General features: G+C 43.9%; 1 protein-coding gene across 1 annotated transcript in view; it reads right to left on the bottom strand.

The window, feature by feature from the left end:
* Nucleotides 1–1,694: 1,694 nt before the first annotated feature.
* Nucleotides 1,695–23,602, bottom strand: part of LOC102463364 (uncharacterized) — a 38,351-nt gene continuing 16,443 nt past the window's right edge. Inside the window, exons 11-20 of the mRNA XM_075899805.2 lie at nucleotides 20,792–20,845; nucleotides 18,319–18,536; nucleotides 17,008–17,084; nucleotides 13,356–13,466; nucleotides 12,194–12,280; nucleotides 8,247–8,354; nucleotides 7,908–8,029; nucleotides 5,518–5,640; nucleotides 3,650–3,689; nucleotides 1,695–2,783 (exon numbers count right to left, since the gene is read on the bottom strand). Coding sequence (XP_075755920.2) covers nucleotides 2,706–2,783; nucleotides 3,650–3,689; nucleotides 5,518–5,640; nucleotides 7,908–8,029; nucleotides 8,247–8,354; nucleotides 12,194–12,280; nucleotides 13,356–13,466; nucleotides 17,008–17,084; nucleotides 18,319–18,536; nucleotides 20,792–20,845 — 1,018 coding nt within the window. The 3' untranslated portion in view covers nucleotides 1,695–2,705. The remainder of the gene's footprint in view (nucleotides 2,784–3,649; nucleotides 3,690–5,517; nucleotides 5,641–7,907; nucleotides 8,030–8,246; nucleotides 8,355–12,193; nucleotides 12,281–13,355; nucleotides 13,467–17,007; nucleotides 17,085–18,318; nucleotides 18,537–20,791; nucleotides 20,846–23,602) is intronic.

The raw sequence follows: 23,602 nt of genomic DNA, 5'->3' as shown, positions 1-23,602 counted from the left end.
TCTCTGTATTAGAGCGGAGCTAATTTTCAGATGAACTATGACTTCACAGACATGTTTGCACTTTTATGCCAATACAGGGGTGTCTGTTAAAGGACCAACTGAATTTGGGTACCTGGGAAATTTGGATCAGAGAAATATCTGCAAAAAATGTAACAGGTTTTGATCGGATTGAACTTTCTATCTCTGAAACTAAACTCTGCTTATCTTGATTACATCTACATTAAAGTTGATTGGGCTTCAACCCGATACCCTACGTGGACCACTGGACTTAAGCTTTTGGGAGTCTCTCAATGTTGGTCTTCCAGGAAGGCTGGGAAGAAGTTTTTCTACTTTTTATGCCAATCCAAAGTTGGCTTAACAGCTCTGCTGGTGTAAGATGAAACACTGGTCTTCAAAGAAAGTCCATGCTTCATACACAGATTACACCATTATCTGTAGCATAATCCACTGAAGAACTCGGCTCATCATCACTGCAACTCATTAAAATGCAAAACGAGATAAATAATGAATAGCCATGCTATTTACTCATTAAAATTCAAGGATCCTTGTTCTCCTTTTGATGATTTATTCAGTCCCCATGCATCTGAGGAAATACATCCTCCAGCCATACACCCCAGCTCCAAAGACTTTCTATTTGCTTCTGCAGTGCAGACTGCCAATGGCACCGACCGACAGAACAGGCGCAATTTTGTTTGAGATGCAGTCGAAGCATTTTGTTTGAGGACTTCCAAGAGTGGGATAACAACGTCCTTAGAGACTGTGAGGAAGGCAACCAGCAGACTTAACTGGGGTGATCAGTAAATCCCATCGTGTGTTACTAGGCGCGAAGGCCCTCTTCGCGTGGCAGGACTCTTTCGGACCCAGAGGTTTTGCAGTTAGGGGGGATTCAGTTTGAGGCCATAAGAGTAGCAGGGTTTGACAGCCAGGGTTCATTTAAGTGAGAGAAGTACTCCTGCACCCCCATTAGTCCTCTCCCCAGGGTAGCCTACATACTGAACCCCTTGTTCCCAAGCAGTGATTTAAATGAAGCAAGCATGTACATTTTTTGGTTTTTGTTTTGGAACATAAACCACCATTGTGGTTAAGGACCCAAGCAAGGCCGGGTAATCTCTGGGAGAATATACATGTAATCCGGTGAGTTAGGACTTAATGAGGTGTGAGGACTCCTTCCCCACAGCTCTGAATTTAGGTGGTAGGTTTTGTAAGTTGTAAGAATGTAGACTGACTAAGACCCCCGATGGACAGTCTCTCTTGCAGACCTCCAGCACTGGAAATCGTTTATTGCAGGCCAGGATCCAGATGCATTGGAGAAAAGGGAAAGTTGAATAAAGACGGCTTCTAATAAGGAAACAGGCAATTAAGTAATCTTGGAAGGATGAGATGTGTCAGTAAACAACCATTTCACTGCACACAAAGTGATGAAAAAATACTTCCATCCACAACTGAAACTGGCAGCCAAAGTAAGAAATGCTTCTTGAGAGCTCAAGGGTTTGAATCAAGGATACTTTGTATATTTTGACATGTTCTGCTGACTGTGCGTGTTTTAACTATTCATAAAGTTAGCTTTTTGAATGTCAATATCTGCTCTTGTGTGAGCCATGCCCCATAATTTCCTGCAACAGTTAAAATTCAAATACAAATGTTTTTAAAAAATGATACTTAGTGAAAGAATAAAAAATAAAATTCTGCCCAGCCTAATACCTACTGTAAATTTTATTTGAAGTAAGCAAATGCACACCAGAAGAGAGCACGACAATACTTATGATTTTTTAAACATTTTATAAAAGGGTTTAGATACATTCACTTTTAAAGAAGTGACAAATCTTGTATAAAAATGTTTTTGTAAAGAAAATACTGTAGCCAAACTTGACACGAATAGGCAGGAAAAGCCATAGGGAGTCTTAAATGTGCAAAATAAAATACATGGACATGCCAAAATTTCTTCCTCTTCACTCACATGCTTGGCTGTCCCTGATTACATTTCTCTAGTTCTACATCCCAGTTTTAAAGTCAACTGTTTAAACTACAATTATGACAGCAATTCAAGTAACCCTGAGGTGTTAGCACCAGTCAAGTGGCCATGAACTGCAACATCAAAAAAAATGGAACTCATACTGACAAACCTGAAAGTTAAAATTTCTCTTTACAAACTATTAATTTACAGCATTAGAACCATTTCAAGTTTCTGTATGAGCACTTGGGATTGGAGAAATCCAGGAAAATGGAGAAAATCTAAAACAAGTGGTTCATATACATAATTTGATGCTACATACAAGAGGGATTCCAGAGGACACACACTATTATCAAACTTTTGCAGGACCATGAATAAAAGTTTCTGTTCTCCAGGAGCTGTCTGCTCCCTCAGCAAGTCCTCTGCTGCTGATTTCACAGATCAGCGTGCATGTTTCATGGCACAGACTATATCTGTTGCTTTCCCCGCACTTCCATAAGCAGCCCAGTAAGCATGTTCATTTATATTCTAGAAAAGCCAGATTGCAAAGAACTGCTAGAGCACGCGCCATCAAGCAAGTGTTTAGCATCTTTTGGCTCAAGCATCTCCTCCATTCAACACCTAAGTTTAGGCTTGCATGGGGTTTTTACAAATTTGTTTGCAAAATCAGTTCTTTGGCAGGGAGAATAACAAAAGGCTGGTGAGTGGGAGGTGGCTCGTGGCCTGTCAGCGAGGTCTTGAGAACCTCGAAGAGCTACATTTTTTCCAAAACATCTATGAACTTGGCAACTTCGTGATCAGTTGTGGTGCCAAGAGGCAGCCTCCTTAATTCCTGCACAGAGAAGAGGTTGATTAGTAGTTTTTATTAAAGACCAGTGTTTTCTTTTTTAATTCTATAAAAAGCCATGCGGGTAGATAGCCAGCCTTACATCTCCCAAAGTATCTCCCTCCCAGGATCCCTGACTATCTGCTGGATTAACTATTCTCTTTGTGCCATTCTCTCTCTCACACCTCTGTGGCTGCCTATCCCGCCCTCTCCCCTCACAGTCCATGTTGCTCTCTTCCCTCGCGATTACTTCTTCAGAAAGACCTACAATGTTGGGACTCCCTTGAGAGATGTGTTCAGCTAGAGGAGACCAGGACTATCTTTCTCTACAAGCTTTTTAGAAATCCCAACAAAAAAAGTCCATCACTAACAAGAAAGGTAGTAAGCTTTATCATTCAGTATGCTTTCTGTTCCTTTCCAGTCTGCTTTGGGAGACTGTTCCGTCTCCTAGTGCTCTCAGAAAAAGGTTCAGTGTGCTTCATGCTGTAGACAGATGGCACTATGTAAATTAACAATGCTGTATTCGTTCAGCAAAGAAGAAAACAGTCCATCTATCCTGGTTTGTAACGCTGTTCTGATCAAGCACTAGGAAATGCGATTCACTGACACCCTGTAGCCCAAGGAAATTCTTCCAGCATTAGAACCAACAGCCGTAAATCCAATCCATGGAAAGAAAGATGGACAGGAAACCTTCTAAGGTTTCCAAGATTTATTGAGACCCACAAATTCCTTAGTATTGGTGCTAGTTTCAATCTAAGTATACTATATCAAGTATGTTTTCTTCAATTTGCTTACAGAGAATGTAATGTGACACAACAAAGTTGATATTTGAGAGCCACTGTGAGGGCCAGCAACCTGAGGCAGACACTTACTGTATTCAGAAAGCTCCAAAGATGCTTTGCCCATGGACACCTGAAAACAGATTTAGAGTCTTAATCCACTTTCCAGATAGGTAGAGATGTTGTCCTTATGTTAGCTACTTTATAATTAGTGGAAAGTTACCCTCTGAATGAGACATTCCCAATACTTTGTTACACTTGCTAGTCAAATGCTCAAGTTTCAATTCCCAAATGTGGGAGAGGTCACCACTGGTCATCTTGACATCTGAGGAGACCTTTGAACTTGAGCACATGATGAGGCACATTAAAAAATTGCTACATAAACTCCTCTGCCAGCTGACAACATCGAATACATAAATATAGGAAGCTCGGCAAAAAAGGATGTATCCAGACAAACATCATCAGGCTGTCAGGTAGTGATCAGTCACCCAAACCCTTGTGCAATGTCAAGTGGAAACAAAGCAAATGAGAACCTCTCTAAGAAGCCAATAACCGAAGTGCCCCTGATTTTCATCTCAGAACAAGATTATGGGAAGTGCAATCAGAACATTACACTGCAGCCATCTGCTATATGTTTTGCACGTGAATTAAGAATAAAAAAAATCTGGAGCAGACAATTGCCTGAATCTCCTAAATCACAAACATTTGGCTACATTGTATTAGGATTATTTAGTTCTTACTGTCTGGTATGAAAAGGCCAAAAAAAGTCCACAATCTAAAACCCTGAATATTTTACTACAGAACCTAGAAATAAAATACTGCAAACATACCAAACAAGGCTTACTCTTACCTGCGAAACCACTTCCTTTCTGTAACACATCTGAAGCATTCATAGCAATAATGGTATTCTAAAAGGATGACTATTTTAGAAACCCTTTCCTGTTGCTATTCGTGACCATCACTGTTCATTAAAGGCTAGATGGCCTTCCAGGGTCCATAGCTCCATAGACATTGCCCCTGGGCAGGGATTCCATGTCTTCTGCACAGGACCAGTTAGCTTCACAGTTTGCATGACTCTGTCCCATAGCCTGGGAAACTAGCTTCTCTGATAGTGTCAAGCAGTGCAAGGAGTCAGCTGGCTTAGGAACATGGCAGTCCTGGGTCCCTGGCCACAGACCTTGGAAGCTGCTAACTGAAACTGACATGGTGCTTGTCAGTTTCACTGCTGAATAGCAGCAGTGCATGTTCTGATTCGGAAACACCATATTTGTGTTTCTCAAACAAAAAACTCAGAATTTCCAAGTTTGGGCCATTTTTAAAATGTTTCCATCTACTCCGCCGCAAGTTGGAAAGTACCTTAAAATTGAGACCAAAGACATTACCACTGCACTGAAGACTTTTTTCAGGTGTGGTACAAGAGAGACAGCTATGCGATGTGAGGAACAGGTTTCCAGCTATGTTTTAAGGAAGACTGTGTATTATGTTAACCACACCTTTGTGCAGCATTAAGTCTTCTTAGGAACCAAATAATGTGATTAATAAACTCTTCTTGGGTTTATGTAGCTCATCAAAAATGGCTTCTACACAGCATGAGTGAGATGCCAACTAGTGGAAGAAACACCCAGCTGTTTCCCCAAGACAAATAGAAAACTAGCGAATATTATTTTAGCCATTGTCCATGCTCCCAAAAACAGGCTACAGACTTCTTTGATGACAGATGCCTGTGGGAATGCAAGAAAGCTAGAGGGGTTTTTAATCAGGTAACAGGGTTTGTCACTAAAACATTGACAGTTTTAAACCCACCAAATACTGAATCTCATTACTGGCTGTAAAAGCAAGGATAAAAACTTGAAAAAAAAATCCCTAACAAGTCTGTGTGAATGTTAATGGACTTACAAGCAACTCAGTGTGATTTGCCTTGCTACAGTGAGTCTGAGGTTTCACTCAATGTTCATACTTACATATATAGGTTCTCGCTAATGATACGGATGATGAGGAGGCCAACGGACTGTATCTTTTTATGTCTGCAAGTCAGGTAAAGGCAGAGCATTTCACCCACATACTGAGGACCAAGTTTTTTCCACCTGATCAGGAAAGAAAATGAGAGCAGCAGGTGATGACACTGATACTAAAATCTAAAAACTGAGGTGGCAGCATCTCTAATGTGGCCAGCTTGTTTTGTAGACTATTTCCTGTCTTCGATCAAAGTCAGCTCACCATGGAAAGGGGAGTCTATTGTGTAATGTGGCTCAACTGCAGAGCCAGTAGAATGTAGAGTCCTTGCCGGAATCTCATACTGCCATTAGGGATGTTAAATATCAGTTAACTGAATAGTCAAGTAACTTCATCAATTCTTATTGGTTACTCGACCAATCTATAGTCCCCAGGGGCAGGACCAGCAGTCAGTGTGCTCCAGCCCCATGCCCATCTTGCCTCCTGCCACTCTGCACTGCTGCTTTTCTATCAGGGGCAGCAGCGCAGGACGCCAGGCAGGAGCTGGTCTGCAAGGGGAACCAGTTTAAAAACCAGCTCCCCTTGAGGACCAGCTGCCTGTCGCCCTGCGCTGCTGCCTCTGATACAGAGGAAGCAGAGCAGGAAGGCAGCAACCCCTGTCCAGGCGGGGGAGAGGGAGGAGTGTCTAAGCTTCAGGATCCAGCACGAGCCAGAACTGAGCTGGGCTGTCTGCCGCCTAATGCACTTTAAACGCGAAGCTATAGCGGGGGTAGGTCCTGGACCAATTACAAGCCAGGACTGAGCCAGGCTGCTGGCCAGCCTGCCAAAAAATTTACTGGTGGCGGAGGGCTGGGGGGAGCATGTAGTCTATAGCATTAAGCTATAAGCTTTTGCTTATTGGTTAATTGACTACACGATCACATCCCTAATTGCCACTGTCTGGAATACATTTTTTCCCCAGTCTTATAATACTTCCTCATACTTGAAAACCACTTAGCGAAACCCGCAACCCCCCATATCTAATGGAAGAACACACATCCTGGATGATAAGTCACTTGGCAATGCTTTAGTAGAGCAAAAAGAATGATTAAAGGTCTAGAGAACATGACCTATGAAGGAAGGCTGAAAGAACTGGGTTTGTTTAGTTTAGAAAAGAGAAGATTGAGGGGGGACATGAGAGCAGTTTTCAGGTATCTAAAAGGGTGTCCTAAGGAGGAGGGAGGAAACTGGTTCATCTTGGCCTCTGAGGATAGACCGAGAAGCAACGGGCTTAAACTGCAGCAAGGGAGGTTTAGGTTGGACATTAGGAAAAAGTTCCTGTCAGGGTGGTCAAACACTGGAATAAATTGCCCACCATGGTTGTGGAATCCTCATCTCTGGAGATATTTAAGAGTAGGTTAGATAAATGTCTATCAGGGATGGTCTAGAGAGTATTTGGTCCTGCCTTGAGGGCGGGGGGCTGGACTCGATGACCTCTCGAGGTCCCTTCCAGTTCTAGTATTCTATGATTCTATGAAATACAAAATGTATAGCTGCCGATTCAGCTGGGCGCCAGGCTTACTGGCTGATATACCTGGTCTCATTGTTACATAAGAATGACCAGACTGGGTCAGACCAAAGATCCAGCTAGTCCAGTATCCTGTCTTCTGACAGTGACCAATGCCCGGTGTCCCAGAGGGAGTGAAAAGAACAAGTAATCAGCGAGCGATCCCTCTCCTGTCACCCATTTCCAGCCTCTGAAAAATAGAGGCTAGGGACACCATTCCTACCCAGCCTGGCTAATAAGTATTGATGGATCTAACCTCCAAGAATTGATCTAGTTCTTTTTTTAACCCCTTCAAGTTCTGATCTTGTTGCTAGAGCCCTGCAACTCCACAGATGTATAGTTTTTTAAATCTGCGCAGGTTCTAGTCTTTAGAGTAGCTTTTGAAAAACAAGTTTGGCCATGTCTTAGCTGGTTGTCGATAAAAAAACAAGACACACCCACTACCCCAAACACAGACTACAGGCTGAACCTCTCTAGTCCGGTAGCATCCGTAGTACAGCATGATTTTGGTTAGCCAGATGTCCACTTACCATGGGTATGGCCAAATTTCCCACAGTCCCATAAAGTTTCCCACAGTTCTGGCTCTCAGAGCTGTTCCTTAGGTCTAATTTACCTCTAAATGTCTTCTAAGAGCTCAGTAAGCAGTGGAAGTGTTGGTGATGCTGCTGGACAATATTGATCGCCCACGGTTTGGCAAATTCTCTGGCTCAGTCCTGAGGGTGCCAGATTAGAGAGGTTCAACCAGCAGTTGCATCTTGGGAGGCAGGAGAGAGGAAGGGAACCCCATAACCTTGGCATTTTGTTTTTCCACACAGACAAAACAATCAGACCTCAAACAAAATGTTTACTCACAGGTTCAACAAAGTCATCTTCTGAAAATTCAGATCCCTCAGAAGCAAGCTAACAGTGCCATGGAGAATGTGTTCTTCATAGCAAAGGCCATTTAATAATAGCCTCAGAGCCCAGAAGTTATTCTAGTAGGTAAAGGAGGAATACATTAGTGAAGGAATTCTATGCTACAGTACCTCATTTCATTAGAAATCCCTGAAAAAAATAAACCGGTAAAGTTTAAATATAAAGAAAATAAAATATAAACTGTGATAAAACGTGCCTAGAATTCAATAGGCTGTTAATTGCATTTTAAGAATCACTGGTTTCAGTTTACTAGAGTTCAAGATTCCTAGGACTTACCCCGAAAGCTAGTGTTATTTCTAGAAAGGAACTCAAGTACGAGAGGTCGTTCTGGAGCATCTGCTGCACTGCTTGCACTGTGAGAATAAGACTTGCCTCAAGCTGTAACTGAAGGAATCAAAAAAGAGGTTAATAAATATTTAAGGCCAGATTCTCCACGGTTTTGTGCTGGGTGTTGTCGTTTACAGCTGCTCACGTCAGGTATAAATCCCTGTCATTCTGATCTCGTGGTGTCTCACGTTGTCTTTGCACAGGGGTCATTGAACCGAGGGGCGGGCTCTCCTGCCGGTTCACGCTGAGCAAAATCAGTACTAACTGAGTCTGCCAAGAACTTTCTGGACAGACTGACAGGAGAGTAGATGGTTACCAAAGTCACGACAGAAAAGAACTAGGGATTGGGAGAAAGACTTGTACATGGGAAGGGAGAACAGAATGCTTTGCACTTTTGTGGTACCTTTTACCAAAAGATCCAGTGAGTGCCTTCATCATGAAGGCTCATAACACCACTGTTAAGTAGGACCAATGTTGTTACATGGAAATCTTGACATTAGAGTTATGCAATTAGGAAAGAAGCTCAACATGATTTCCTCATAGAAAAGGAGCAGTGTTAATCAATTGGCCTAGGCAAATGAACAAATGCTAATTACAGATAACTTTCATCATGCTCCCTTTCAACAAATCAGGCACGGGAACACCTCGGCTGTGTCTACACTGGGCCACTTATTCCGGAAAAGCAGCCGCTTTTCCGGAATAACTTGCCAGCTGTCTACACTAGCCGCTTGCTTTTCTGGAAAAGCACTGACGATCTACTGTAAAATTGTCAGTGTTTTTCCGGAAAAACTATGCTGCTCCCGTTTGGGCAAAAGTTCTTTTCTGGAAAAACTGTTCCGGAAAAGGGCCAGTGTAGACCGCATGGTAGTCTTTTCCGCAAAAAAGCCCCGATCGCGAAAATGACGATTGGGACTTTTTTCCGGAAAAGCGTGTCTACATTGGCCAGGGACGCTTTTCCGGAAAAAGTGCTTTTCCGGAAAAGCATCCTGCCAATGTAGACGCGCTTTTTCCGGAAATACTTATAATGGAAAACTGTTCCGTTTTAAGCATTTCCGGAAAAGGGTGCCAGTGTAGACATAGCCCTCATGTGTTTGTGAAAAATGCTACTTTAAGCAAGAGGATGTTAAGCGACTCCAATTTCCCCATAAGAATTCATGTAAATGGAGGAGGGAGGGAGAAGGTTAAGTTCTAGGGAACTTTTTTTTTTTTTTCAGCAGACAAAAGGCAGCGCGCACACACACACTGTAAGTTTTAAACCACTTAATACTGTACATAGCAACGATGATTGTGAAGCTTGGTTAAGATAGTAGGGTCAGAGGATGGAATATTCCCCACTGAGAGCTGAGCCCTCAAGGGTTAATATGTTGTTAATATAGCCTCACAATCTAGAAGCAGCATGGACTGAGGCAGGGAGGAAAAAAACAGACACGCTGCAAACACGTTCTTGCAGAAACTGAACATGATGATGAACTCACACTACCCTCTAGTGTGCACCACACACTTCTCCGGACAATGCGCACAGCTGCAGAGTGCTAAGGGGTGTGCATGCGCATGCATGAGAGACAGGCAGGCAGGTGTGCATTGCCCCTTTAAATATATTGACCCCCCCCCAATTCAAGTACCCTGCCCTTTTAAGTAAACTAGAAAGTCAGGACAACAGAACTCTGGAGTTCTGACATCCTGCTTTGTGGAGATGAGGTAGAAAGTGGGGGGCTTGACAGGGGAGAAGGGAGAACATCCTGACATCAGCACCCCCCTCCTCTGTGCAGCAAGCAGGGGGCTCCATGGAGCTGCTCCAAGGCAGACAGCAGGAGCAGCATGGTGGGGGAATGAGGGTGGAGTTGCCTAGCCCCATCTCTTACAGCAGGGGAAATTTTTGAAGTGGTCCTAGGCCGCCCCACAACTGGCCGGGCCTGAGGCGGAAGGGCAGGGCCAGGACACTGCTGTGCTTCTCCACCCACAGACCCTCATTGGCCTAGGGGTGGCGGGGGCGGCAGGGCATCCGCAAGCCACATCAACTCCAGCCCGCGAAGGCCCTTTCGCCCACCCCTGTCTTACAGGAAACTTAAGGGAGCTGATGGGAGGTTGCCAGCCCACTCTGGTTCCAAACCCTGACAAGGACGGGATGCTATTCCAGAAAGTCCTGCCCCTAGTGGACAAAGCAGGCAGCCAAGCGACATAAGGGAGCAATATAAGAATGAAACCAGGACAACACTACGTGAGGAGACACGGTGCCATACACGGCTCTCTGGTTTCAATTATTAAAGTACAGACAGCCAGGCTTTCCACCTAGAGTAGATTTTGCTTATTACCAACCCATCAGTTGCCATCAAAGAGTTGCCTTCTCCAGCAGCCAGCAGAGCGGAAGGAAGGTTTATGGGGCAATAGCTAGAGAAGCAAGTATCCGAGGGGTAGCCGTGTTAGTCTGAATCTGCAAAAGCGACGAGGAGTCCTGTGGCACCTTATAGACTAACTGAAGTGTAGGAGCATAAGCTTTCGTGGGCAAAGACCCACTTCGTCAGATGCATGTAGTGGAAATTTCCAGAGGCAGGAATAAATATGCAGGCCAGGATCAGGCTGGAGATGACCTTGCTAACTACAAAAGCAGCTTCTGTTCTCTTGGAATTCACACCTCCAGATCAGCTGCTAGAAGTGGGCCACATCCTCCTTGATTGGATCCACCTGGTCATCTCCAGCCTGATCCTGGCCTGATTCCTGTCTCTGGAAATTTCCACTACATGCATCTGACGAAGTGGGTCTTTGCCCACGAAAGCTTATGCTCCTACACTTCAGTTAGTCTATAAGGTGCCACAGGACTCCTCGTCGCTTTAGCTAGAGAAGCAAGCACTAGGACGTACCTTCCCTGGCTGCAGCCCTGCAAGAGCGCCTGCAGTGGGGGCCTTTCTTCCAAAGGAGAGTGCTCAGGCTCAGTAAGTGACCTGCCTGTTGCTAACGACTAAATCCCATTAACATTAAAGGCAACAGGATGGGATTGGTTCCCAGCCAAACGTTGACGTTAACGTAAGCTGCAGCCACTGGCTCTAACTTTGGATCAGCTAGTTTGAAGACAGCCCACTATGCTTAAATTCATGGTCAAAACAGAGATTCCCACATTTTTCTGCCAAAACTATTCCTAAAGATAGGAAACAGCAGAAGTTGCCTTCTGCTGAGGCAACCATTTCTCAATCTCCACTTGGATTCAAGCCACTCTAACCTTTGCGGCCAAGAAAGCCGAATACAGAAATTGAAATCGATTTATCCCCTTTTATATATGGGTAAAATTGGGGACAGTAGGGATGTTAAGTTACATTTAATCAGCTAATCGAGTAGCTGATGGAAGTTCCATGGACTACTCGATTAGTCGATAAGGGGGGAAACTGCAGAGCCACGGAAGGGTTAATTCTTGGCCCCAGGAGCTAACCCCACTGAAGCTCTGCCTCTTAAATACATTTAAAAGGCAGAGGTGTAGCGGGGCAACCAGGCACGAGCTGATTCCTGGCTCGCACCCGATCCCCCCACTACACCGCCGCCTCCCCTGCCGCCTGTGGAGACGGTGCTGGGGGGGGGGGGGGGGAAAAGCAGCTTTTAAGTTGGCTTCCGCCGCCACCGGCTCCTGTTCCCCCTTTGCTGCCACTCTCTGACAGAGGCGGCAAGTGGGGGGGGGGGGAAGTAACTAGTCAAGTCACTACTTGACTACCTGATACGTATATGCGTATCGGGTAGTCAACTAGCCACTTACATCCCTAGTAGAGAGAGGAGATAGTTATCCAAGGTCACAAAGTGGGCAGACTTAGGAATAAAGGAATTCATGTGCTACTTCCAAAAGATTTTTTATTCTCTCTCAAAAGTCCACTATTCAAAACAGCCACCTCCCCCATTAATCATTACATACTTACAGGCGCAGCAAACACCTTTGGTGGCAGAGAAACGTTGACTTTTGTCTTCAGTTCATTTAAAAGAACGGACGATAAGGATACCACCATCTGCAACAGGAAGTTACGACAGTCACAAGCAGAGCCACGTGCTCAAGTACTCAACAAATGTCAAACCGTGTCCAAAACTTAATGATCTGGCATACGGTTCTTTCATGTTTTCAGTCCCAGTTCTGATCACTATGAGGTAACTTGTGTAATTATATCAGGAATGGGCAGTTGTATGGTCCATCCTCAGCAGTCCCCCAGAATGTGCTTGTATTACTAGACCTGCTTTAGGGTCACTGTGTTTAGAAAATATTCTGTTACATAAATGTTGACCGTGTGTTATCCCTAAAGCATCTTCTTTAACAGAGAAGACTAAATCCCTCCCTCCTTCCCTATTGGTTTTATTATTATCCAGTGTGCTTCAAAGCTAAAAAGATCTGGAATCAGCACCAAATGTTCAATAGCAAGAATAGTTCACTGCCATAGTGAATTAAATGTTATAGCCATAATAATAATAATAATGAATAGAGATTGCCTATCTCCTAGAGCTGGAAGGGACCCTGAAAGGTCATTGAGTCCAGTCCCCTGCCCTCACAGCAGGACCAAGTTCTGTCCCTGATGGATTTTTGCCCCAAATGGCCTCCTCAAGGATTGAACTCACAACCCTGGGTTTAGCAAGCCAATGCTCAAACCACTGAGCTATCCCTTCCCCCAGCCATATTGGTCCCTGGATATTAGACAGACAATGTGGATAAGGTAATATCTTTTATTGGATTAATTCTATTGGTGAGAAGCTTTTGAGCTCTTCTTCAGACCTGTGTAAGCTCAAAAGCATGTGTTTCCTGCCAACATAAGCCAGTACAACAACAGATATTACCTTCCCCACCTTGTCTCTCTAATGGTGAATTAACTAACGCCTATGCATTTACCAGATAGGACACAAATAGCTTACTGGAGGAAGGCCAACATAGGTCGACATTTCCATATGAAAAAGTTAAGACTTGGCAAGCAAAATGTTCTTTTGGCATGTGCCAAATTAAATTGATGGTGTAAAATAATGGGCATCCACTCCCAAGACTCCAAAATGAGTTCATCCCCAAACAGAAGAAATTACAACCATGCAAAAGGTGTCAGTTACCTCTTGGAAGTCAGGCGGTGGCTCTTTCAATGAGACAGCAAAAAGATGCCCAGTTTTCTCGAGAGTGGTGCTACTCCCCAAAATCAAGATTAGGGTGCTCCAACATTTGGCCTAAAACACAGCAAAGACCTTCAATTAACAAAACCACTGACTTTTGTGAAGTTTGCTGAATTAGTCTTTAAATCTAAAGAAAGTTGGAACAAGGCAAACATGATGAGGTTTTCAAGTCAATATAAAAGTACATAATATTTGGGACAAAAAAGGGTCTCTGGCAAGGTACACATTTCAGAATCTGTGCAAACACTTTACTTATCAGAAAACCAGAGCGAATGAGACAGAACGGAGGGGTTTCTTCCTGCATGTGTCTGTAGAACTGACAGGAAAATGGTAACATCTGGCCTATCAGCAAGAAGCGTCAGTGTGCCCAAGACATACCACTGTCACTCACTGTGCTGGCCCCGGCCCAGAGTTATACCTTGGAGCGTACAGGGCATGTCTTTTCCCCTCTCAGGTAATAGACACACAATCCCCTGAAACAAAGGCTGCTCCCTCACAACTATCACTTCTGTTTACATGTAAAACTAAAACAAAAGGAGTTGGGGCAGATCTTCAGCTAGTGCAACTGTTACAGCTCCACTAAAGTCAATGCCATGGACCAATGACAACTTATACCAGCTGAAGATCTGCCCATCAGTGATTATATTCTTTAATACATTGAGTACTCAAACATAAGTTTTATTTGCTTTGCTCTCGGTCAGGAAACTACGGTAAAAGTGGCCAAATTATTTAAAAGTCACTTTGCTTGGATTGCTTTTCCCTTTTACACAGGGTCAGAGTTCTTGCAACTCTTCGCTACTCATTCCAGCCCATGGCTCAGGTTCATAAGTCCTGGAGTTCCAGTCTTTTTCCTCTTCCAACTTCTCTTAACAGTCTTTCCAGCGCATCCTCAGTCTTCCATGTTCATTTTTGCTGTCCTTTTTCACCCGTGTATTACCTGGTGGTCATTCTCATCACATGTCCAGCCCACCTCAACGTGCACTTTCCAGTCTATCAGGGTGTGTCCAGACTACATGCCTCCGTCGACGGAGGCATGTAGATTAGACAGATCGGCAGAGGGAAATGAAGCCGCGATTTAAATAATCGCGGCTTCGTTTAAATTAAAATGGCTGTCCCGCTCTGCCGATCAGCTGTTTGTCGGTAGAGTGGGTCAGTCTAGACGCTCCCCTGTTGACAGAAAACCCTTTTGTCGACCGCCCCAGTAAACCTCATCCCACGAGGCATAACAGGGCGGTTGACAAAAAGGTTTTCTGTCGACAGGGGAACGTCTAGACTGACCCGCTCTGCCGACAAACAGCTGATCGGTAGATCAGGGCAGCCATTTAAATTTAAATGAAGCCATGATTATTTAAATCGCGGCTTCATTTCCCTCTGCCGATCTGTCTAATCTACATGCCTCCGTCGACGGAGGCATGTAGTCTAGACACACCCTCAGAGTCCCAAAATCATTTTCCCCTAATTTCTTCCAGCACACTGTCTACCCTCCACTTGCTGGCCAATCTTCTCAATATACTATTTTCTACCACCTGCATCATGTTTTCTTCTATCCCCATAAGATCCTCTCTTTCCAAACCATACATACAGGGGGAATCCTGGCCCAACCCCCAGCACAGACTCCTCCTTTCAAATTTGGTACCTGATTGCCTGTCCCCCCAGTCCTCATGCTGTCCACATACACTGGGTTCTTCTTTTCAGTTTGTGATCGTTCTTGATGTCATTAAGCATACTTCACAGGCACACACCCTTTTTTGATTTGGCTTCTCTCCTGAAATGTCAGCCAAAAGCTCTTCTTTCATCTTCCTTCCACAGTTGTCTTTGTGTTTACCCTCAAACCATGATCTTCAAATAGGGGCCCACTCCAACACCATATTTACTAGAAGAGCTGGATTGTCAGCACGCATTTGTTTTCTCTGTCTTACCACAGGCTCCGTTCTACTAATTTTAACTCCAAAAACTAGGATGAAGAGAAGTGGATTCAGCACACTGCTTTCCCTCAAGCCCACTGTCACTTCAAAACTCTCCCAAATTTCAGTGTCATCAGCTAAGCGCCTGACCCTAAATACAGCTACTCTATCATCTCCAGACCCCTTACCATTCATCTCCATACGCCAAACACCAGCTCGCACTGTACCAAGTCATAGCTGTCTCAAGATTAATGATGGCTACCCAGCAGTAATGCCCTCCATTTATCATTCTTTCAAGTGACTATGTCACTGCAAATACTGCATTTATACTACTCCTACCCTTCCTAAAGCCATGTTGGTGGTCTTCTATATTTTCCCTCACCTTGCCACTGAAACCCTTTAAATGGCTGACTCAACATGGTGATGCCCTAGTTGGTGGCTTTACTCTGACCCTCCCGTTGAGGCACAACCAAGACTGTTCTCCAGTCATTTGGTCTCTTTGCACAAGCCCAGCGAACACACAGTGAAGCCACTTAGCTCCAGTACTTCCAATTGCCTAGAATAGATCATAGCAGTTCTCATCTTCACCAGCTACTATACCATCCTTCATGTTATTCAGTGTTTCTTCTGCCTCCTCTATAGAGAGCCGTACCTGTCGATACTTTCCCATAGTTGTCAGCAGTCTTGCATTCACAACTCACTTCTCATTTAATGGCCTTCAGAAGTATTTTTTCCACGTCTGCCATTAGTTGCCACATCGCTCCCATCCTTCACAGAAAAGAGTTCTTCATCTTTTGTTTCACTGTTTCTCTTTCATCAGCCCAAAATCCAATTTTCTGCTAACATCTTTCTGTGCAATTCCTTTTCAGCCTCCATTCTTACCTCAGCAACTGCCTTCTTTAGCCTATGGGTAAGCATTTTTAAATGCTCTCCCTATCGCATTTCCTCAAACTCTTCTTTAAGTTTGTTTTGTATGCCAGACTTTCACCACCGTCCTTTCTCTGAAAGCACCTCCCTCTCCCCACAGTACCTCCACTGCCGTAATGACACATTCTTTAAACTAAACCTCTGTTCTTCCTTCACTGACTTCATTGTCTATGGCAAAGGATGAAAGCAAACCTTCCTTACTTTCTGGCAGAATTTTTCCTTACTACCCTGCCTCCTCCCTTACATAGCCACCAACAGAATTTCGTCTTCTTTCATGTCAACTCACTGACAACTGGACTACCAGTTTAACAGGACATCGGACAAAACTGATCTAACAAGGGTCTAGTTTAATCAACCAACCCTTTGTACCAACTTGCTTTTACAGCTTCACTCTGCTCTCCACTTTGTCAATGAAGCCTTTTGTACCTCTGACAGACTGATCTCAGGATTACGGCCAGCTACCCTCAAGTCTGACATTGATTAATATAAGGTCTTGGATAAATGACAGCTCTCCTCCTTTGCCTCAGTTTCCCCAGTTGTGGAAAGGAGCTAATGTCTGCCAAAGTATTGAAAGGATGATGTTTTTGCAAATGTTTCGAAAAACATAAGTACGGTATTAAAATTTGGGGGAAAATCTAGCATCACGTCAGGAAAAAAAAAACGCTGTTCCACACTATAGTCCTGTATTAGACAAACAGTGGCTGTATGGAATAGAAATGTATAGAAACTCCAACAGAAGCATAAGATTAATACAAAACACTCACATTCCTGTATAATGACAGATTGCAGTAAAGGAGTTTGAATGCATGCTTAATTAGAACGGAGATCTTCAAAGGAGTACCTAGAGGAAGCAAAAAGAAGACAACTCCTTAAACCTGATAGTTGTGTTCATTCTAAGTGCAAATTTTAAAAAAACAGGAGATAAAATGTTACTGTGTTTAAATCTAATACATATTTAAGGTTAAGATTCTGTCATGGTTATTTAGTTATGGACTGGTCACAGGCAATATACAAAACTTCAGAGGAGCCCATCACTCATCTGTGACTTTACTAAAAATAACTGGGGGTGGGATGGAGGGGGAGGGGAAGGGAGAGGATGTTTTGGCGCAGGGAGGCAAGGAGCCTGACAACCCGAAGCAAAGAAGTCAAGGAGGTCTGGTAAAGTCATGGAATCTGTGATTGCCATGACCTTCGTCACTAAAGCACCTCCCAACACATAGTTAAACACCAGTAAAACAAAGAGGGGATGAAAATGAGAACTGTCCATATTGCTTAATAGTATTTCACATCACAATTCTAGGTCCCAATCATCAGTTTATAATATGCTCCCCCAAAGTCCTTGGGAATATGTACAAGCAATTAAAATAGAATTAGTGTAAAGTACTAAAACATATCACATGGAATAATCCTCTCATCAGGTACTGAATGTTTATAATACATGACTATTGTGTTAAATAGCCCATGCGCCTACAAATATCACCAACTAATAGCTATTGAGTAGGGGTGTGTGAAATAAGATTATGGTATCAGACTAGTTCCTGTGGGGCAAGTCCGGATACCAGACTCATCGCAGCAGAAAACCTCTAATGATGCCTGATGTTTCAGCCATGACCTTGAGCAAATGCCTTTGGTGAAATGACCTCAGCATCTGCATGATCCAGTCAATAGTTTGCTCGAGGTCACAGCTGACACATTGTGACAGTGTGGGGCACATACGCGTGCTGTTGCGTTTACAATGAGGTTTACAAAAAGGTTTGATACTCAGCACTTTGTAACAAAGCAGTCCTCTAGGAGAAAAAACAAAGAAAGGAGCCGAATCACAAGGGTTTGCATTTGTGCAAGTCAGAGTATGATAAACCAACAAAGTTGTTTCCGCTTGAGACTAAAACTTAAAACGGCTGTTCCCGACTCTCACTTATGTACTGTGCTTTAACCCAGATAATTTATGGCTGAGTTTAAAGTCCCATAAATCTTCTGTTATTAGATTTAATCCAAATTGATGCCTAGGGTGGTACATAGTTAAGTGGGCTACCAAGTGGATAGAAGCAAGAAGCACGTCAATGAATAATACTTGCCAACTGAAGTCCATTCTCCAGCATCATGAAAATTATTTCCCGAGGGAACACTGCCAGTTCTGAACATCTTTAGGTAGATCTCAAACTGGAAAGGGGTTATCCGGCAGGCAGTACAGCATGCAAGGTTATTGAAGGGAAGCAACAATGAATGTACAGCACTAACGAAGTCTCCACTTTTGCACAAGTAGAATGGGATTTTATCTCTAAGCTTTCTTAACCTGGATACAAGAAAGGATTGCAGATTTGATTTTTGTGGATTCCGTTAACATGGATGCATTATTGGAATTTCCTTTGAGACCTCTTTCCACTTGACTTCCCAAGAACTCAGTTTAACTACAGATTTTGTCACTCTGGTGTCTTTATCATACAGCAATGCTACATTGAGTTGACTCAATTCCAGCTACGTAAAAAATGTAGCTAGAGTCAATGTACCTTAAGTCAAGCTTTAGGAGGACGACGGGAGAAACGCTCCCATCGACTTCCCATGCTCCTTGTGAGGAGGAGGAGTACTAGCACCGACGGGGGTGCCTTCAGCATTTAATTAGAGAGTCTTTACTAGACCTGCTAAAACCAAATGCCAGAAGATTGACCACCACAGCACCGATCCTCCCGCAAGTGGAGAGATGGTCTAAGATTACTGAGATACCCTCTTCCACTATGTACATTTACAGATTTTGTTACGTTTACTATAAATTGCATTACATATTTTAGGATTGGCTTGGTTACTTTGTAGGAATCAATCTCTGTACAGCATAGTTTGCCCAGGCACGGTTCATGTTCAACGTTCTCTTTCCAGTCCTGACTTATCTTGTTCATTGTTATTTTGCTCTTTCTAAATAGTTCCCTGGCTGCTCCTGTGCCACACTGCCCCCCATATTTACCACAGCGATAATGATTTTTACTATAACATAGTTGTGATGCAACTTGTACAAAAACAGGTCATGTGAGGTATCAATAGATAAGTTATGGTTTGCTGAATATGATTATCCTATTTGTAGGTGTGTATCATTTTTGTGTCTGGCGTTCCAAATATAGACTACATCTGCATTTCAAATGTGTTTGCTCCTAGGTAACTCCCATAAAGTAGTTTTCATCCAGTATAACCAATATATTGTGAATGAAGTATTTAAGACAATGGCCCATCAATGAAAACAATGGGCCACAGGAAAAGGTTAGCCTCACTAATAAGCTTTCCTGTGTAGCAAAAATGTAGGTAATGGCTGCCGTCACTCAAAGCAATGCAAGGGCATGTAACTAAATCAGGGGATATTGGACTCCATTTTGACACCTATACTTTTCCACAAACTGTACTGGGGGCTTTGCTTGGGATGACAAAGTTCCCCTTACATAAAAAGCTATAAAGGGGAAAGTGACATCACTTGGCCTCACTTCCCCTACAGCACACCACCACAGTGAAGGACAAAGACTGAACTGAGTAAGAATCACAGAATGCTAGAACTGGAAGGGACCGCAAGAGGTCATCGATTCCAGTCCCCTGCCCTCACCGCAGGACCAACCATCTAGATCATCCCTGACAGATGTCTGTCTAACCTGCACTTAATCTCCAGAGATGGAGATTCCACAACCTCCCTGGGCAATTTACTCCAGTGTTTAAACACCCTGACAGGCAGGAAGTATTTCCTAATGTCCAACCTAAATCTCCCTTGCTGTAGTTTAAGCCCCTTGCTACTTATCCTGTCCTCAGAGGCCAAGGAGAACAATTTTTCCTTCTCCTTGTGACACCCTTGTAGATACCTGAAAACTGGTATCATGTCCCCTCTTGGTCTTCTCCTTTCCAAACTAAACAAGCCCAATTCCTTCAGCCTTGCCTCATAGCTCATGTTTTCTAGACCTTTCATCATTTTTGTTGCTCTTCTCTGGACCTGCTCCGATTTCTGAAGGAAGGTCCCAGGTAGGAAAGAAGAAAGCTTGCCTGCATAGAGAAGCTTGATGGACTATATTATCACACAGGGTGAGACACTTCTTGATTCATATCGTGCCTAGTTTATAGATCTTAGACTGTGCTTTATTTCTTAAGCACAGTATCTGTTTTGATTTGTATTGCTCATTGCTCGCTTTTTATCACCATCTTTCTGTAGTTAATAAATTTGTTTTATTTATTTATTTTTTTACCTACAACAGTGTGTATTGCTAGGAGCGTTCACGGAATCATTTTTCAGAATGTTGGTCTATTAACCTTCCTAACTTGGTCTTGCAAGAAACATACCTCCTCATATGCTTAAATATGCATGTCAAGCCAGGCCCACAAGTGTTATTAAAAAAAAAATCAAAACTGGATCCAACTACGTTTACCAGCTAATATTTGCTAGAGATGCAACATTGTGCTCTTCAACTACAAAAGGTTGTCAACCAGAATCATTCCTTTTCAAGGTGTGATTTTACTGAAGATTAGACAAACATAGGGAAATCTTAAAGCAAAGATTAAAAACTAAAAAAAAAAAAATCCACTTACCCTTGACTGTCATTGCATTTCACAGCTTTCAAGTAGCGAACTATTTCCTTATAGCTAAGGAAGTGAGGAAAAGAGAAAAAAAAGTAGGCATTAAATGGGGAACAGATTCATCAAGAATACCAATGAGAATTAGTGAGACAAAGCAAGTACTCCCATGTAGAAGACATTTACCTACAGAAAAAACAAACAAACCCCCAAAACAACAGAACTCCCTGGGCTTTAAAAAACAAAAACAAACCCCTTTCCCCACCATTACAGAGATATTCGATGTTTAAATCTAGAAATATGTCACTGTGTAATCAATAGGAATTTGCCTTCTCTCTCCCTCTACCATGAAGTGTTGAATAAAATGAAAGCAACAGAAATTATACATGTCCCCTACATGAACCTTCAGTCCTGGTCTTCTATTTGATCTTTCATGGTTGCCATGGTATACAAAGTACATGGGGCTAACATGATTTGATTAGTGCTAAGGCTATTCCCCATGCAGCAACCACTGAAAACCAGAAAATAAGCTGAAACATGGGAATGCACATTGTGTGTGTCTGTTATAGTTTCAATAGCACCTACGTTATGCTCCCCCCATGGGCTTCCCAGTGGAACAAATTCCAGAAGGAAGAAATCATGAGCAGAGATCCCAGACAATGAGGGTTACAATGTGGGGTCTGGTAGGAAATGCTATGGTGGGATATCAGATGAGAGGCCTGACTCATTGCTCCAAACCACTCGGGTCTTCCTTTAATGCTAGGGTGGGCAAAAGGGCCTCCATGGGCTGAATCCGGCCTGCCGAGCGGGTGGATCCAGCCCACAGAGGCCCTGCTGCACCCGAAGCTTTCTCCGCTCTGCCCCCGCCCTGAGAGCAGCACATGGTGGGGGCAGAGCAGAGAAGGCTTCCCGCGCTCCCCTGCCCCCAGGCTTTCATTGGCCTGGGGGAGGGAAGCCTCTTCCTGCTCTGCCAGCAGCACGTGGCGCTTTGAAGCACCGCATGCTCCACCGCCCCCAGGCCAATCAGGATCTGTGTGAGCTTCCTTCACCCTGCCCCAGCCCTGCGAGGAGCTCACGGCACTTCCAAGTGCTCTTTGCAGGGCGAGAGGCTTCCCGCACTCCCCCGCGCCCAGACCCTGATTGGCCTGGGGGTGGGGGAGCGTGCCAAGCCTCTTCCAGGGCATGGGTGCCTAGTGGGAAGAGGGGGAAAAAGGGGCTCCCACGCCCTCAGACCAACCATGATCAGGGGGGTGGGTCAGCCCCGCCCCTTCCTGTTCAGGAACCACCCCTTCCTGTTCAGGCTCTGCCCCTTCTGGGGTGGCCCAGGACTACTTCAAAAATTTTTGAAGTGGCTCCCGGGCAAAAACTACTGCCCATCCCTGCTTTAATCAGGAAGATTTGTTCATAAGATCCATGAACATCAAATACCTTGAACTGCCCTTAACATTCAAAGTGGATAGAAATATAAAAGAGGAACATAATTCTCCTACAAAAATGGATACAAAGTTTTGAATGAACCCAATTAACATTTAATTGGAAAATGCTTCCATTCTATCCCCGACGGCAGCTGCTATTAAAGGATCTAACCTTTACAAAAGGTATCGTCAGTACATATAGCAATTTACCCAGCAAGACAATTTCTCCTTCAACACAGTTTGACAGAGTTATTTTGCACGGGTTCCAAACCTATTAACTCTATGTTCACAGACCTATTAAGGTTATCAATATTGTAAGAACTTTCAGAGACAAAACCAAAAAGGTAGTTAACATCACTACTTATGGGTTTAAAAGGAATCAGCTCAAGAATCTCTCTACTCCCTTGGGAGATTGGTATTATCCCCATTTTACAGGTGAGTAGAGGCAGAGGTCACAATCAGTGGGAGTGGCTGGCTCAGTACAAAAAGTAATTCTCCCCTTCTGGTATTCTCATCAACTGTTTGGAGTGGTCCACACTAATCCTGATTGAATTACCCATTTAGCAGTGTCCTCCCCGTAGTAATGGAACAGTCTTATCTTTGCATGTTTATCATACAATCTTAGGGTTGGAAGAGACCTCGGGAGTCACTGGGTCCAACCCCCTGCCCAAAGCAGGATCAATCCCAACTCAATCACCCCAGCCAGGGCTTTGTCAAGCTGGGACTTAAAAACCTCTAGAGATGGAGACTCCATCACCTCCCTAGGGAACCCATCCCAGCGCTTCCCCACCCTCCTAGGGAAATAGTTTTTCCTAATATCCAACCTAGACCTCCCCCACTGCAACTTGAGACCATTGCTCCTTGCTCTGTCATCTGTCCTCACCGAACAGATTCTCTCCATCGTCTTTCAAACCCCCCTTCAGGTAGTTGAAGGCTGCTATCAAATCCCCCTCCCCCATTCACTCTTCTCTTCTGCAGATTGAACAAGCCCAAATCCCTCAGCCTCTCCTCAAAAGCCATGTGCTTCAGCCCCCTCAAAATTTTCATTGCCCTCCACTGGACTTTTGCCAGTGCATCCACATCCTTTCTGTAATGGGAGGCCCAGAATTACACAGAATAGTCCAGGTGTGGTCTCACCAGTGCTGAATAAAGGGGAATTATCACATCTAGATATGCTGCCAATACTACTCCTAAAGCACCCTAAAATGCCGTTAGCCTTCTTGGCTACAAGAGCACACCGTTAACTCATATCCAGCTTCTCATCCACTGGAATCCCCAGGTCTTTTTCTGACAAACTGCTACCTAGCCAGTCGGTCCCCAGCCTGTAACAATGCTTGGGATTCTTCCACCCCAAGTGCAGGACTTTGCACTTGTCCTTGTTGAACCTCATCAGATTTCTTTGGGCCCAATC

Source organism: Pelodiscus sinensis, chromosome 15 (genome assembly GCF_052426305.1).
Source record: "Pelodiscus sinensis isolate ZL-2025 chromosome 15, ASM5242630v1, whole genome shotgun sequence".
NCBI classification, from domain to species: Eukaryota; Metazoa; Chordata; order Testudines; family Trionychidae; genus Pelodiscus; species Pelodiscus sinensis.
This window is presented reverse-complemented; position numbering and strand designations above follow the sequence as displayed.